The sequence below is a fragment of the Macaca mulatta genome, chromosome 9 (assembly GCF_049350105.2).
Source record: "Macaca mulatta isolate MMU2019108-1 chromosome 9, T2T-MMU8v2.0, whole genome shotgun sequence".
Lineage (NCBI taxonomy): Eukaryota > Metazoa > Chordata > Mammalia > Primates > Cercopithecidae > Macaca > Macaca mulatta.
In genome coordinates this window covers 79,075,142-79,092,446 of record NC_133414.1, presented here as the reverse complement: position 1 = coordinate 79,092,446, position 17,305 = coordinate 79,075,142, and the positions used below count along the sequence as shown (strand labels likewise).

Sequence of the window (17,305 nt, the reverse complement as noted above, 5' to 3'; positions counted from 1 at the left end):
CTCCTAGGGGCCTGGGTCCCCCAGTGGGGTTGAGGAGGGAGGGCTGAGGGCTCACTGCCGGCCCTCCCGTGCCCAGGCCCTGGGGAGCATCCTGGCCTACCTGACAGACGCCAAGAGGAGGCTGCGGAAGGTCGTCTGGGTGAGCCTGAGGGAGGAGGCCGTGTTGGAGTGTGACGGGCACACCCACAGCCTGCAGCGGCCTGGGCCCCCTGTGACTCCTGACCAGCTGGAGGTGAGGCCCCCTGCCCTCTAGGCACCCCTTCCTCCGAGGCTTCTGGGGAGTGGCCTGGGAGGGTCTTCAGAAGGTCCCACGCTCCTGTATACAGATGGAGAATCTGAGGCCCCGGGAGGAGCAGTGTCAGGGAGTAGCCAACTCAGGATTCCCACTAAAGTGCTCTGGTAACCTGCCTGGCTTTGGGGGTGGTTGTGACCCCTGAGGCTTGGAAGGTCAGGGATGGGACTGGAAGCCAGGGCCAGCCTAGAGCCTGCCCCAGTGGCCTGTGTGCTCCCTCCTGCCCTTCTCCAGACCCTGGAGGCCCAGCTGAAGGCCCATCTAAGTGAGCCTTCCCCGGGCAAGGAGGGTCCCCCGACCCACAGGTTCCAGACCTGCCTCACCACGCAGGAGGTCTTCAGCCAGCACCGCAGGACCTGCCCCGGCCTCACCTACCACCGCATCCCCATGCCGGACTTCTGTGCTCCCCGAGAGGAGGTGAGGGTGATGCTCAGGCTGAGGCCTCTGGGGAAGGACGGGAGGCCTCCCTGCCTCCCCTCTGGCCTGGGCTCTGGGAGAATGAAATGGCCCCGGCTTCTCTATGGGGCCCAGGGATGGTCTCCTGGGGTTTTTCCTATTTGGCCCAAGTGGTTTATTCACATCCCTTCCAAGCTTTGTGTGTGTGTATACCTGTGTTTATTATGTGTTGTAGGGGGTGTGTGTGTGTATTGTGTTACACGTGTGTGTGTGATAGGTGTGTGTTAGCGGGGTGTGTATTCTGTTACATGTGTGCATATGTGTTATAAGGTGTGTGTACATGTGTTTATTATGTGTTGTAGGGTGTGTGTGTGTATTGTGTTACGTGTGTGTGTGATAGGTGTGTGTGTGTTAGTGGGGTGTGTATTCTGTTACGTGTGTGTATGTGTTATAAGGTGTGTGTACATGTGTTATGTGTTGTAGGGTGTATGTGTGTGTATTGTGTTATGGGTGTATGTGTTATAGGTGTGTGTGTTATCAGGATGTGTGTATATTCTGTTACAGGTGTGTGTGTGTATTTGTTATAAGGGGTGTGTGTGTGTGTGTTGAGGGTGAGCATGTCCGTGGTGTCCGTGGTGTGTGTGTCTCAGTTGGGGACTGTGTATGGAGTGTGTGGGTGGCGTGTGGAGTGTGGCTGTATGTGTGCATGTGTTTTTATGGAGTTTGTGATGTTTCCCTTGTCTGTGTTGGGGGCTGTGTGTGGAAAACCATCTTTAGGGGAGTGGTGTGGTGTGTGTGGTAGGGTTTGTGGAGGGATCGTTAGGAATGCTTGTGTGTGGCATCTGTAGGTCTGTGACTGTGGGTGTCTCTATAGTGTGTTTACGGGACGTGGATCCCTGTGTGGTGTTGTGTGTCTGGCGTGTGTTGTGGTGCGTGTGTTGTAGGTGGGTCGCTGTGTGCTGTGTGTTTCTGGCAATGGGGTCCGTTTCCTGCCTGAGCCCCTCCTGGCGCATCTCTCTGCGGCTCTCACTGCCTGCGGTCTGCTGCCCCCTAGTGGCCGTGTGCTGCCAGGCTTCTCTGAGGTCAGGCCCCCATCCTCATCGTGGGACCAGGGTTGGGTCCAGCTCAGGTGGGTGGCAGGCCCAGCGGTCCATGTGCAGCCCAGGGGCGCAGTACACAGGGGTGGCATACAGGTGCATGTCCTGCGTGGTGGAGGGCGGGCACCTTGAGCCCCAGGTGCGTACTGTGTTGGCTCACACATCCTGTTCGGGTGCTTGGTGTGAGGGTGGTTACAGCTGCACAGGTGCAGCTGTTGACACGCACATAGTCTCATGCACTCTGGTGAGTTTTGTTTGTGTGTGCAAGCTTGGGGGCCTGAGAGTTTCTGGCCTGAGGACAGTGGCTGGGACTGCCATGTGGATGGGGCTGCCATGTGGACGGGGGGCCCCGTTGGGGTCTGCGCATCCAGGAGGCACCCGCTGACCCAGACCTTGCTCTCCCCACCCAGGACTTTGACCAGCTGCTGGAGACCCTATGGGCCTCCCTCTCCAAGGACCCAGGCACTGGCTTCGTGTTCAGCTGCCTCAGCGGCCAGGGCCGTACCACGACTGCGATGGTGGTGGCTGTCCTGGCCTTCTGGCACATCCAGGTATGTGTGGCCTCTCCAGGGAGATTAGAGATATGCCCAGAAGGGAGTGGACACTCAGGTCCCAGGCACACAGGTCCTGCAGGAGGGTGTGAGGGGCACAGATAGCCTGGTGTGGTCCCAGAGCCCCTTCCCTCAGTCTTGGGCAGCCCCCCAGTCCTCCCCAGCAAGGGGCTCCTGGCGTTGGGAGGGGGCTTCTGTCTCAGCAGCTGTCCTCCCTCAGGGCTTCCCCGACGTGGGTGAGGAGGAGCTCGTGAGTGTGCCTGATGCCAAGTTCACTAAGGGTGAATTTCAGGTGAGCATGCCCTGCGGGGTCCCTGGAGCACCTTGGAATGGGAGGAGGAGGAGGAGGACTCCTGCTCACAGGTCTAGGGGTCCTCAAAGCACGTCCCAATGCTGTCACCTCTGCCACCTCATCATATCAGTGCTTCCCTGTTCCCATTTTATAGATGAGCCCAGCAAGGCATGGGACAGCTTGGCTCTGGGGCCCTGGCAGATGGCTGGCCATGGAGATGTGGGCTGGACCCCTCCCTGCCTGGCCTTGCTGCTGGGCTGCTGTGTGCCTTGGGGAGGTCACTGGCCACCGTCTTGTCTGGGTAATGTTGATAACAACCTCTCAGCACCTTCAACCCAGCTGTGGTTGATGACCTTGTGTGGGTCACCAGCCTGCTCTGCTCTGCCTGTTCCCCTATTTCAGATTAGGGCACTGGATGGCCAGCCACAAACATTACAGATTTAGTCATCCATGTATTGTGCACCTGCCACATGCCACAGGCCATCTTCTCAGGCATTCCAAGAGTCATGGCAACGTCTCTCAGAGTTGACCCATGGCTGACCTGCAGCTGGCAACACAGTTGGCTCTTGTGTCACTGGCTACCTTCGCTACTTGCCCCTCCCCTGCCCTCGCCACAGTCCTGAGGCCCTGACTGCTGTGCAGCACCTCACACTTCCCAAGCTCTTGCAGCCTCTGGGCCTTTGCATATGCTGTGCCTTCTCCCTTCCTTCTTCTGGCTGATTCTCTGATTCTTTCCTTTTTCCTTTTCTTTTTGTGGTAAAATATGCATAACATAAAATGTACCATTTCAACCATTTTTAAATGTACAGTTCAGTGGCCTTAAGTACATTCACGTTGTTGTGCAACCATTGCCACAACCCATCTAACTCTTTCATCTTGCAAAACAGAACTCTGCCCTCCTATTCAGTAATAATTCCCCATCCTCCCTCCCAGCAGCCCCTGTTCTACTTTCTGTCTCAATGGATGTAACTACTCTAGGAATCTTCTATGGGTGGAATCGTACAGTATTTGTGTTTTATGACTAGTTCATTTCACTGAGTGTGATGTTCTCAAGGTTTACCCACATTGTAGCATGTGTCAGAATTTCTTTCCTTTTAGAGGCTGAATAATATCCCGTTGTATAGATAGACCACATTTTGTTTCTCCATTCCTCCATCAAAGGACACTATTTGCTTCCACCTTTTGGCTGTCATGAATGATACTGCTATGAAGTGCATTGTACACGTAGCTGAGTCCCTGCTTTCCGTTCTTTTGGGCATATACCCAGGAATGGAATTACTGGGTCCTATGGTAATTCTCTTTACTTTTTGGAGGAACCACCATGCTGTTTGCCACAGGAAATGCACCATTTTACATTCCCTCCAGCAATGCACAAAGGTGCCAATATTTCCACATCCTCGCCAACACTCGATTTCTGTTTTTTCTTTTCTTTCTCTTCCTTTCTTTCTTCCTTTCTTTGTTTCTTTCTTGAGATGGGGCTTCACCATGTTGGCCAGGCTGGTCTCGAACTCCTGACCTCAGATGATCCACCTGCCTCAGCCTCCCAAAGTGCTGGGATTACAGGTGTGAGCCACCATGCCCAGCCAATTTTTTTTTTTTTTTTTTGATAATAGCCATCCTGCTGGGTATGAAGTGGTATCTTGTGGCTTTGATTTGCATTTCTCTGATGATTAGTGATGTTCAATATCTTCTTATGTGTTTATTGGCCACTCATATATCTTCTTTGGAGAAATGTCTGTTCAAGTCCTTTGCCCATTTTTGAATTGGATTGTTGTTGAGTTTTGGTTCTTTGTATATTCTGGAAACTAATCTCTTATAAGAGAGGTGATGTGTAAATATGTTTTCTATTATGTGGGCTGACTTTTTACTCATTCATAGTGTCATCTGATGCACAAAAGTTCTTAATTTTGATGAAGTCCAGTTTGTCTGTTTTTTCTTTTGTTGCCTATGCCCTTGGTGCTGTATCCAAGAAATCACTGCCAACTCCAATGTCATGAAGCTTCTCCCCTGTGTTTTATCCTAAGACTTTTATAGTTTTAACTCTTAGGTTAAAATCCTAAGTTTTAGGATTTTTTTTGGGGGGGAGGATTCATTTTGAGTTAGTTTTTGTATATGGTGTGAGGTAAGGGTTGTCTAAGTTTATTCCTTTGCATGTGGATATCTGGTTTTTCCAGCACCATTAGTTTAAGAGTCTGTCTTTCCCCATTGAAAAGTCTTGGCACCCTTGTTGAAAGCCACTTGACCATATATATGAGGGTTTATTTTCCAGCAGAATTTAGTCTTCGCATTGGTCCTTCGAATGTGATGGTCAGGCCTCTGCTTCCTTACACCAGGCCCTGTGCTGGGAGCTGTATGTACTCCCCCTGTCTCCTTTCCCAGCCCCCAGGAGGTAGGTGCTTTTACTGCTCCCAGTTTGTAGATGAGAAAATGAGGCCTGGGGAGACAAGTTTATTACCCTAGGGCCACATCAGAGAGGTGGGGCTGGGGTATAAGCCAGGCTGTGAACCTCAGAGCCTGTGTTCCAAAGTTATATCATGTGACCTGAAGACACCCCTGTATACCCCATCCTCACCCACCCCCAGATAATCTAGACCAGCTTCCTTTGCAATTAGTTCAGCATTTGCTGAGCCAACAGTCTGTTGGGGAGAAGGGAATATTCAATAGAGCATGAAGAGGCCCAGAGCAGACACTGGTTTTAAGGGCCAAGAGTGCAGCTGAGGGAGCCTGAGAGGGCTTCATAGAGGAGGCAGCATTTGAGTGCCTTTGGGGAAGATTAGTGAGTATGCTTGGTGAGGAGAGGAGTGTGTAGAAAGATCAAGTGTGCAAAGGAGGGATTCTGGAAAGGACAGGAACGATGTAAGGCTGTGATTTGTCAGAAGGGAAGCAGGCAGGACTGAGGGGTGGGGGCCCGGATTGTGAAGGCCCTGGAGGGTTGCACTATGTGTTTGACCTTGACTGTGAGGCCAGCAGGGAGGCAGAGGAGGTTGTGATCAGACTCTCAGTCTGGGGGTCCCAGCAGGCAGTTGTGTGGTTTGGGGAGTGGAGGGAGAGGCAGGAGCTGAGTGAGGAGGGGCTGCAGGGTGAGCAGGAGCAGCCCAGTCCTCATTGGTAGGTCTTGTGGGCTCCTGGATGTGGGGTGAGGACGGCACCTAGGATGACCTCGAGTTTCTGGCTTTGCGGTCGTGACAGCTGTCGAGATGTGGAGTTCAGAGGAGGAACAGCTGCAGCAGAGGCCAGGAGTTGGGTCCCCTGTGAAAAGCTGCAGTCCTATCTGAGGTGGCCCCCAGGGGACACAGTTCCCTGCACCTTCCTGGGGACCTGCCTAGAGTCTGGGATTGGAGGTGTGGACTGGGCAGCTCCCTCCTGCTCCCCTGGGCACAGCCTTAGCCAGATCTGCCACTAGTTCCTTCCAGACTATTCTTTTTTCTCCTCCCACTTGGCTGCTGGGGTGCCCAGCCCCAGGCCAGGACTCTCTGAGAAACACACGAGTTGGGGAAAGGCCTTTCCCTGTTCTTAAGTGGCAGCCAGAGAGAGAAGAGGGCGAGTTAGGTGTTCATTCATTCACTGGGCAGCTGTTGCTGGGGCATCGGGCAGGTGCCAGGTGCCACTCCAGGTGCTGGGAGAAAGCCCCTCACTTAGTGGGGAGCAGGCATGAAAGCAGAAGCAGATGAGCAGGTGGCTGTCGACCATAGGACAGGGCTCTGCGGGGACCTTGCAGAGTGGTGGGGGTGGGTGGTGGGAGGGGTTATGGGTGAGGCTGGAGAAATAGGCTGGGACCGGGTGGTGCAGGGGGCCTTGTGGGCCCCAGTTTCTGTGCCGAGTGCAAGGAAGCCATGAAGAGATCAAAGCCTGGGAATTATACAAACATGGGTTCACATCTATACTTTTGTAAGACCTCTCTGGCCACCAGGGAGAGGGAGGGCTGGGAGGAGGTGGAGATGCTGGTCAGAGGGGTACTGATGTGGAGGCAAAGGGGGATGGAGGTCTGGATCAGGTGCCAGCTGTAGAGAGGTGCAGTGTAGACAGATTTGGAGGGGAACTCAGCACAGGATGGCTGAGAGGGCCTGGGGGGGAAGAGCCATAGAGTGACCTAAACAGGCTTCAGTTTTCCCTTGCAATAAAGGGCAGATTATATCATTTTTCTTTTTCTTTTTCTTTTTCTTATTACTCAGAGATGGGGTCTCACTATGTTGGCCAGGTCGGTCTTGAACTTCTGGCCTCAAGCGATCTCCCCACCTCGGCCTCCCAAAGTGCTGGGATTACAGGCATGAGCCACTGCACCTGGCCTGGGCGGGGGATAATATCAGATGAGTGGTGTCCAACTCTGAGTGTCTGCGCAGTACCTGGGGCTCCTGGAGGTTAGGAGGAGGGTGGGGAGGCTTCTCACACCCCCTCCTCACCCCTCCAGCCCTGGTATGTGACAGCTATCTGTTTTATAGATCAAAGTTCTGCATGAGGCCTCGTTTGAAGCAGGATTTCTACTGCTTAAAAAATAAGCACCTCGACCAGGCGTGGTGGCTCACGCCTGTAATTCTAGCACTTTGGGAGACTTAGGTGGGCGGATCACCTGAGGCCAGGAGTTCAAGACCAGCCTGGCCAACATTACGAAACCCTATCTCTACTAAAAATACAAAAATTAGCTGGGTGCAGTGGCAGGCACCTGTAATCGCAGCTATTCGGGAGGCTGAGGCGGGAGAATTGGTTGAACCCAGGAGGCAGAGGTTGCAGTGAGCCAAGATCTTGCCATTGCACTCCAGACTGGGTGACAGGGCGAGACTCCATCCCAAACAAAACAAAACAAAACAAAAATAAGCACCTTAGGTCAACTTAACATTCCATGGGTGCATTGGGGTGGTTTTTGTATCGTGTAATACAGAGCATACAAAATGGCAATTTGGAGTCACAGTCGTGCATTTAATATGTCTTGAACATCTTAAATCACTTTGGTTCCCATGTTTTTTTGTAGAATTATTTCCTAACGAAAACCACTTCTTGATTGTGGCTCTCCTGTGAGAAGTGGGTGCACGCTGTGATGTCTTTGGCTGTGGCAGTCCTGTTTTCCTAGTAACTCTGTTGATGTGCTCTGACACTGAAAATCTGTGTGGTGTGCAAGATACTAAGTTGTGGATTGGTAGGGCTTTTATGCCACAGCTTTTCAGAACTTGAAGATACTGGTACTTAATACTCTCTTAAGGAACAATTTATCTCCAAATTTTAGGCTGGAAAATTAATGGAATAACTTCCCAGCACTTTGGGAGGCTGGGGGCGTGGATTGCTTTAGCCCAGGAGTTTGAGATTAGCCTGGGCAACGTGGCAAAACCCCGTTTCTACTAAAAGTACAAAACATCAGCCACGTGTGGTGGCATGGGCCTGTAGTCCCAGCTACTCGGGGGGCTGGGGTGGGAGGATCACCTGAGTCCAGGAAGTTGAGGTTTCAGTAAGCCCTGATCACGCCACTGCACTCCTGCCTGGATGACAGAGTGAGACTCTTGTCTCCATAAAACAACAACAAAAAATGTCAATGGGATAACTAAAAAGGAATCATAATCCATACCTTTTTTAGATTTTCGGTACAAATTGCAATGTCTGTGTACTGATCCTCAACACAACCAATAAATCCCAATTGTGGAGGAAAAAGAAAAGCACCTGGGTAGCCTGGCCCCTGAGATGTCCAGGATCCCCCGTCCTCCCTCTGTCTGAGAACTGAGGAGCAGGGCTCTGTGGTCAGCACCTGGGCCTTAGAAATGGTGTGGCCTTTTGGTGAGGGTGCAAGCCTGGTGCTGGGGCTGTGGGTTCTCACCTGCCCCCACCAGCTTTCTGTCTGCTCACCCCCGTTCTCTGGCCCCAGGTAGTAATGAAGGTGGTGCAGCTGCTGCCCGATGGGCACCGTGTGAAGAAGGAGGTGGACGCGGCGCTGGACACCGTCAGTGAGACCATGACGCCCATGCACTACCACCTGCGGGAGATCATCATCTGCACCTACCGCCAGGTGAGCCCTCGCCCCACCCCAGCCACCCTTCCAGGTGTGCACGGCCCAGGGAGTGGCTGATGTGGCTTTGGGGTTGCTAGGGGCCCCTCCTTGGCTCCTGGTCACTTTTCCACCTTCTGGAAGTGGAAGTGATCCATGAAATGGACACATCCCCAGCCCCAACCCACTCATACCAGATTCTGGAGTGGTGGGGGGGATGCGTGCAGGGGCCACGTTCAAAGCATTCAACAACTGCTGCGGCCCTGGGACCAATCAAGGATGTGGCCGATCAGAGTGAACACCCAGGAGCCCTGTGGTGCCAGGCATTAACCCTCTAGTTTCTGAGTCCTGGCAGGGGGACCAGAGGTCCCGGACAGGAGTCAGGTCGTGGTGGGTGGGGACCCTTGGGGTCTTGGAGTGGCTGTTTCACAGCTAGCACGGAGGCCGTCATCTCGGGATGTAGGTATGTCTGTGCTGCCCTGGGTCTGGGGCTGGCTCCCAGATGGGGTGTTTTTTGGTCTGCTCAGTAAAAATTGTTTTTAAATAACTCATCACATTATAAAAATAAAGTTTTGGCCAGGCACGGTGTCTCATGCCTGTAATCCTAGCACTTTAGGAGGCCGAGGCAGGCAGATCACCTGAGGTCAGGAGTTGAAGACCAGACTGGCCAATGTGGTAAAACTCCATCTCTACTAAAATACAAAAATTAGCCGGGCGTGGTGGTGGGCACCTGTAGTCCCAGCTACTCAGGAGGGTGAGACAGGAGAATCGCTTGAACCCAGGAGGCGGAGGTTGCAGTGAGCGAAGATCGTGCCATTGCACTCCAGCCTGGGCAATAGTGAGACTCCTCAAAAAAAAAAAAAAAGTTTCATAATAGTCCAGATTTCATGTAATAATCTGGATTTTCAGCCTATCTGGAAAGAATGTGCCCTTAAGCCTGCCTGAGTCCCCAGTACTCCCTGCTCTGTCACACTCAGCCCTACTGGCCCAGTCCCATGACCACAGGCTAATGTGGGCTCTGGAGTTTTCTTCCTGGGTCTCTGTGTGGAGTGCTCACTTCTGTTCCTCTCTGGCCCAGTGAATCTGATTGCCTTCTGGGACAGAGGCAGGTGCTGAGTGGGAGGGGCAGTGGTGCGAGCCAGCAGGTAGGGGGTGAGGACTCCATGGTGCTGAGAGGGGGCTGTATGTGCCAGCCATGTGTTCCCCACTGCTGGCCAGCAATTCTTAGAAACAGCTCTTGCCTGTGGCCCCTGCAGAGGGGGCCTGCCCCAAGCCAGCCCTATGCTCGGCTGCAGCTGTGCACACATTGGGGCAATGACTGATTGGGCCCAGCTTTTGCTCAGGGTCATGGATCAGGCCCTGATTGGGGCAAAGGGTGGATGCCTAGCTAGAAGGCAGGGTAAGGCATCTGGGGTCAACCTGGGCCCAAGATCAGAGGTCAATTGGGAGGGGAGTTTGGAGAGATTAAGAGGCTGCCAGGCCAGGGGAAGAGTGACTCACACCTGTAATCCCAGCACTTTGGGAGACGTAGGCAGGAGGATCACTTGAGGCCAGGAGTTTGAGACTTGCCTGGGCAACATAGCAAGACCTTGTCTCTACAAAAAAAAGAAAAAAAATTAGCTGGGCATGTTGGCCTACGGTCCCAGCTACTTGGGAGGCTGAGGTGGGAGGACTTCTTGAGCCTGAGGAGTCGAGGCTGCAGTGAGCTGTTGTCACTCCACTGCACTCCAGCCTGGGTGATGGAGAGAGACTGTCTCAAAAAAAAAAAAAAAAAAAAAAGGCTGTTAAATGTGGGGAGAGGAAGGTGGTTAAGGAGTTTCAGAAGATGGATTTTGGTGAATTTAGGAAGAACTATTTTCTTCAGGGCCATAGTTAGATTGGATCCTGAGTCTCCTTTTGAGTTACCTTTGGGTCCCTCTCACAATGGTCTTGTGGCAGCAATGAGCTAAGAAGCTGAGCTCCTCCCACTTTCAGAGGATGCTGAGAGGGTTGAGAATCGAAGCTTCCAGTTCAGTCTCCAGCTAGAGGCCCAATAGTTGAAAAAGGATGCCTGCTTCAGAGCATCTTAGACCCTCTATCCCATGCTGGCCAGGGTCTGTTAGCCCCTACCTCCCTGACTTCTGAAGCTGATAGGCCTCCCTTCCTCTCATCTCCGCAGCCCTGGAAGTCCATTGTGAGGCACCCAGAGGGTGGAGCAGGGAGCATGACAGGGCCTGAGCCCTGGGGAGAGAGGAGGGTTCCCCCAGAGCTGGCCTGGAGCAGTGTCCTCAGAGAGCCTGGGAAGGTGTGTCAGGTGGGAGGGGCTGCATGGCAAAGGCCAGGGGGCCGAAAGGTGCAAAACGAGTTTAGAGGCAGCAAAGGTGGTTTGGTGCACGCATCTGATGACATAGAAGTTGTTGGAGATGAGTTGGTGTGGGTGAGTTGGCACTCCTCCTTGGACATTGGAGAGGGAAAGGTGGTTGGGGCTGTGAGAGGTGATTGCTTTACTCTGTTGGCATTGGAGAAGGAAGGTGGGTGGGGTGTTAGAGGTGGTCACTCTGGCTGCCTTCTGAATGTGAAGTGTTTTTTAGTGAGGAGAGAGGAAGCAGAGCCAGCTGAGGATTCTTACCACTCCCACCAGGTCACCCACCCCCTTTCCAAAGGCCAGGTTGGTTGTGACCTCTGCGGTGGGAGGACGGGGATCCCTGAGCCCCAGGGCCCCTTGGAGGGCCCAGAGGCAAGATGTAGAGTCATTCTAGAATATGGCCACCAGGTGGCGCCAGTGACCTACCTGGCCAAATTCTTTGAGGCACTGAAGAGCTGAGGGACTGAGACACCCTCTGGTTCAGGGGCTTGCACCCTGCATGTCCAAGAGATCTGAGAGCTTTAAACCATGCTGTGGCAGAGCTCCACTCCTAGAGAGTCTGATTTAGTTGGTGGGGATGTCTTGGCCAGGGCACGGGGCTTGTTTTTGAAGTCTCCCAGGTGATTCCAGTGCATAGCCAAGGCTGAGAGCCACATATTCTAAGCAGCGGCCCCCAGCTTTAGTGGACTTCAGAATCACCTGGTGGGCTTGTTAAAATGCAGACTGCTGGGCCCCACTCTGGAGCTTCTGATTCTGGAGGTCTGGAGGTCTAACACACTCCCAGATGATACTGATGCTGGCAGGGACCACACTGGGGGACCTGCCATCCCCCCACAATCTCCGTTACAGCAGCTTTATTGACATACAATTCATGATGTATATAATTCACGTGCCATGCAATTCACTTATTTATGGTGCATGAGTCCGTGGTTTTTAGTACATTCACAGAGTTGTGCATCCAGCACCACATCAAGTTTAGAACATTTTTCATCACCCTGAAAAGAAACCTCACACCCACTAGCAGTCACTTCCCCTCCCCCACCCTCTGGCAGCCACTGATCTTTCTGCCGCTGTGGATTTGCATGGTCTGGCCATTTCATATAAATGGAATCATACACTCTGTGGTCCTTTGTGTCTGGCTTCTTTCACTTAGCATAATGTTTGAAGGTTTATCTGTGTTGTAGCATGTATTCTTCGTTTTCAGGGCTGAATAATATTCTGTTGTATAGACATATCCCATTATGTCTGTCTGTTCATCAGCTGATAGGCATTTGGCTTGTTGTAGAACTTTTTGGCTATTATGAATAATGTTGCTGTGAGGATTCATGTACAAGTTTTTGTGTGAACGTATGTTTTCATTTCTCTTGATTATATACCTAGGAGTGGAATTGCTGGATCATATGGTCATTCTGTGTTAAACCTTTTCAGGTTAACGACCATGAATTGGTGACTGAGTGGAGATAAGAGGCAACGGTCTTCACTCCCAGCCCACGTTCCTCCCCAGACCATGTTGTCCTTGACCCAAGGATCTCATCCATGTTGCCCCAGTGGGCTGCTGGGAGGTTGTGGAGGCTCAAGAAAGGCAGTGGCCCCGACCACCCCTTCCCTCTAATGGTGACTTCTGGAAATTGGCAGTCAGGTCTCCCCTGCAGTATCAGCTATCCTTCTGGTTTCAAACCCAGAAGTCCCCAGGTGGCCTCCAGCAGGGTCTGTGCTTCTCTGCTCAGAGCAGGCCGGGTGCTGTGTGTGCAGGGGGTGCCATCAGCCTGGTCAGATCCCCCACAGTCTCTGGATGTAAATGAACCTGAGCTCAGGCTTGGGCAGGGCTTTATCCCCTCCACTGGCTTAATTTGCCTGGGAATGTTCTAGGTTCGGTCCACATTTGGCCCATCTGAAGTTTTCCAAAGTCCCGAGAGTCCACTTGGGATCCTGAAATTCAACAGCATGTGTCTACTTGGCTTCCTGCCCCTCACTCCCCAGAGCCCCCAAATGGTGAATTTCTTTTTCCTGGCCCCCTGCCAGCTTCAGCAGTCAGCTTATACGTTAATAATAAGCAGTTAAGAACACAGCTCCTGTGTTATGGCATTTGTGCTTCTTCAGCAATAAAGCTATTCCAGGGCCCTCAGTTGGGAACAGTGGAAGAATTTGGAGGTCAATATCCTTTTGTGGATCAGAGAGGAGGGCTCAGAATGTGCATGAATCTTCATTTGCACCCTGAGGTTGCACAGCAGGAATAAGGACAGTAAGTACCAAAAGCTTAGATGGCCCAGGGAGAACAAAGAGTCTCCCAGAATCCTGATAGCGATGATTTTACTTTTGCCCTTTTCTTTCTGGGCTTCGTGCACTTGCCTGCAGCCTGTCTGGAAGCTGTGATTGTGGCAGGCCCATGGGACGTCTCTGGCCGCTCACCTAGGCTGTGTTTGTGCATTTCAGCATGTGCCCAGCCAGCATGTGCCGCCTCAGTGCTGGGCCCTGTGCGGACACTGGGCGGGGGCCAGTGATGAAAGGTGCGCAGAGCTGACGTTCTAGTAGGGCAGAGAAAGACAAAATTAAGCAACAGCTCCGGCTCCTGGGCGTTTTGTTGTGTTTGCCGAGGAGCCCTTACATCATCACATTCTGTGTTCACATACCACGCAGTGAGTGGAAGTGCCGTTGCCCACGCTGTTCCTGTGCATAGCATGTGTGGCCGGCCCTTCACGTTCTTTCCTGTCATCTTCTAGGATGGGGCTGATGTGGACCTCGTAGCGCATGTGGCTCTTCCGTTGTGTGGATTATTTCTGTAAGGCTGATACTTAGAAGTAGAATTATTGAATGAGTCAAAACGTACGAACTTATATTTTTAAGTATTTTGGAATGTTTCAAACAGAAAATTTCAAAGCAGAGAGTATAATTTCCTCAGCCCTCGTGTGCCCACCTCCCAGCTGCAGTAAGTACCCATCTCAGCCAGTCTTATTTCATCTCAAGCCCTCTGAGCTCTGCACTGAATTATTTTAAAGCACATCCCAGTCCTCACGCTACTTCTGTGCATATTTCAGTGCGTACCTCTAAAGAAGGGGGATCTTTTAAAGAAGGTAATCACACCGCCATTATTGCCTCTTAAACAATGGACAGTCGCTACTTACCAGCAAATATCTGGTCAATGTTTAGATGTTTCCACTAATCTCACAGGCCTTCTGCAGCTGGATCAGGATCCAAACAAGATCCACATGTTGCATTTGATTGACGTGGCCCTAAGTCTCTTTTAATCTCAACAGTTCTCCTTTCCCCCTCTGAAATATATTTGTGAGGTGAACTGGTTGTCTTCCTGGGCTTCCTGGAGGTAATTTTGCTAGTTGCACCCCTAGGTTTAAGTTGGCCTGTGCTTCCTGGAAATGGTTCGCGTCCAAGGCTTCACGAGATTCCGGCTCATTGTGGCCAGAATGGTTACTGGGGGTGCCATATGCTGCTGTTGAGGCTGGAAGGTCCTGTCGTCTCTCCTGTTATGACTGGCTTCTGGGCATCGCCAACTTGCAGAATGGTGATCTGCTGGCTCTCTCATTCCATCTACGTTAATTAACTGCAATACTTCCAGAATGAGAGACTTCCCCTCAGGTGTGGTGGGGACAGACAGGCAGGTTCCGTGCTTGCTGTTTCCTTTGATTTCCCTGTCTCCAGTAGATGGGTTGGTTTGGGAGATGCTTGTCTAAAAATGAGGCAAAGATGTTGGCTTCAGCAAGACCTAATGTTCCTCCAGATTTGGATGTGGTTGGAGTCTGTGAGGAGGGTCTGGATGACTGGAGTGAGAGCCGGCAGGGAGAGGGATGGGGTAGAGGCTCATGCGGAGGGACGGGGAGTCACTAGAGACCCAGTGCCGGCCACACATGTCCTGATATCTCCTTGACCAACTTGGAACTAGTCCGAGAGGTGCCCATGCTGGGCTGATAGACATTTTCACGACCACAGTCCTCACTTTGCCTGTGTGTGATAAAGGGCGTACTAATGTTGGTTCCGGTTTTACATTTGAGGAGGGAGGCGCTGAGCTTGCCCCAAGAATATGCTGCTGGCAGATTTAGGAGGGGGGCAAGACCCAGCCCCTGACTCCCACATTGGGCCTCTCCGCCATGCCATATGGCCTCCCAAGTGGGAGGAGGCACCATTTCATCTCTTCTTGCCCACCTTGAGCCCTGCTGCAGGGAAACAGAACTGGAAGCCATGGTCCTTGCCCTTGAGGAAGCCGCAGACTGAGCAGGAGAAGGACGAGGAAAAGAACACATCCCAGACACAGGTTGTGGGTGCAGCTGGGAGGTGGTGGAGCTGAGCCTAGGCACATATTTTCCACTGGGACAGACCTTCCCTGAGGGAACAGCCTCGACCCTTCTCTCTGCCTATGCCTGTCTCAAGCAGCCCGACTTCAGGGGCTGCAGCCTATGGCAATGCCCCTCTGTTCTCCAGTGTGTGCAAGATTGAGTCAAGGCTCGGATGCCCCGTGCATGTGAAGGGACCAGATGCTTGGGGCATTTTAAAAACTGCCTCAAGGCTGTGCACTCTGGCTCATGCCTGTAATCCCAGCACTTCGGCAGGCCAAGGTGGGAGGGTCACCTGAGGTCAGGAGTTCAAGACCGGTCTGGCCAACATGGTGAAACCCTGTCTCTACAAAAATACAAAAATTAGCTGAACGTGGTGGCACACCTGTAATCCCAGCTACTTGGGAGGCTGAGGCAGGAGAATCACTCGAACCCTGGAGGCAGAGGTTGCAGTGAGCTGAGATCATGCTGCTGCACTCTAGCCTGGGTCACAGAGTGAGACTCCATCTCAAAACAAACAAACAAACAAACAAACTGCCTCAAAAGGGAAAAAGAAAGAAAGAAAATCCATTGAACTAAGCCACTTCCGGCGCTTTGGATGGAAGTGAGAATGCCGGGCCCTGGCTGAGGAGAATCCAACATGGCCGCCAGCCCAGGGCGGTGACACCCTCGGCTCACCTCGTTGTTTCCTTGTGGGCTTGGAAAGGGAAAATATTTATGACAAAAACCAAAGTCAGAGCGCCTGGAGGAGGCCCTGCTAGAATCATTAATGCCAGCGGCACTTTTCCTGGGCTTTGGCTGGTGACGTTAATTCTTAGTGTTTGGTGTTTAAAACAGCCTGTGTCTCCTGTTTTCCCTTGGGAAGAGTTTGAAGAACAGCTGAGGTGAAGGGAGCCACACAGGGAGAAGGCAACGTCGTCTGGTCTCAAAGCGGGATTTATTGTATAAAGACTGTAGTGCTTTAACTTTGAGCAGTGCTTTTTGAGCGTCCCCTCCTCTCCCCTCCCCTCCCCTCCCCTCCCCTCGCCTCCCCTCCCCTCCCCTTGCCTCCCCTCCCCTCGTCTCCCCTTCTCTTGTCTCCCCTCCCCTCGCCTCCCCTCCCCTTTCTTTGAGACGGAGTCTTGCTGTGTTGTCCAGACAAGTGCAGTGGCGCAACGTTGGCTCACTGCAATCTGTGCCTCCCAGGTTCAAGTGATTTTCCTGCCTTAGTCTCCCAAGTAGCTAGGATTACAGGCACCTGCCACCACACTCCCAGCTAATTTTTGTCTTTTTACTAGAGATGGGGTTTTGCCATGTTGCCCAGGCTGGTCTCAAACTCCTGGACTCAAGTGATCCACCCACCTTGGCCTCCCACAGTGCTGGGATTACAGGTGTGAGCCACTGCACCTGGTTGCTATTTGAGTTTTCTAAGAACTCACCTTTTGTCTTTTGTGGTCCTCAGACAGATGGTGAGACCAGGACAAATTTTATTAGACGCATTTGACTGAGAAGAAACTGAGGCCTAATGAAGTTTTGTGATTGGCTGGAGGCTGGACCAGAACCTGGCTCCCAACTCCTCGACTTGCTGTGGCAGCCACAACCCGGGGGCAATCTTGCGATGGCAGAGAAGGGAAGGGTTGGAAGGGAAGCTGCCAGCCACTACTGTGTGACTGCCTGGGTTGGTGCAGAGTTGTCTCTGCGACCAAAGGAGCTGCCAGGAAGTCAGAGAGACCAGCTCTGTGTCCCAAGGGCTGAAGTCATTTCTTAAGAAAAATAAAAGGCCAGAGAGCTCTGGCTCTGAGCCCCAGGCAGGGTCTCTCTCAGCCTCTTGAAAACCCTGGCTGTTGGCCGGGCGCGGTGGCTCCCACCTCTAATCTCAGCACTTTGGGAGGCTGAGGTGGGCAGCTCACGAGGTCAGGAGATCGAGACCATCCTGGCTAACCCGGTGAAACCCCGTCTCTACTAAAAATCCAAAAAAAATCAATTAGCCGGGCGTGGTGGCGGGCGCCTGTAGTCCCAGCTACTTGGGAGGCTGAGGCAGGAGAATGGCGTGAACCCGGGAGGCGGAGCTTGCAGTGAACCGAGATGGCGCCACTGCACTCC

The 17,305-nt window shown here is 52.4% G+C and overlaps 1 protein-coding gene across 11 annotated transcripts in view; it reads left to right on the top strand.

Moving 5' to 3' along the window:
• PALD1 (phosphatase domain containing paladin 1) overlaps positions 1-17,305 on the top strand; it is a 110,409-nt gene that overhangs the window by 79,963 nt on the left and 13,141 nt on the right. For 6 of the 11 annotated variants that reach the window (XM_028826536.2, XM_015147454.3, XM_015147453.3 and 3 more), the window contains exons 14-18: positions 77-232; positions 527-709; positions 2,196-2,336; positions 2,557-2,628; positions 8,477-8,617. In XM_028826536.2, coding sequence (XP_028682369.2) covers positions 77-232; positions 527-709; positions 2,196-2,336; positions 2,557-2,628; positions 8,477-8,617 — 693 coding nt within the window. Of the gene's footprint in view, positions 1-76; positions 233-526; positions 710-2,195; positions 2,337-2,556; positions 2,629-8,476; positions 8,618-12,368; positions 13,009-16,664; positions 17,008-17,305 lie in introns of those variants that run through there. The other 5 variants (XM_077946654.1, XM_077946655.1, XM_028826538.2 and 2 more) reach the window with 2 other exon arrangements.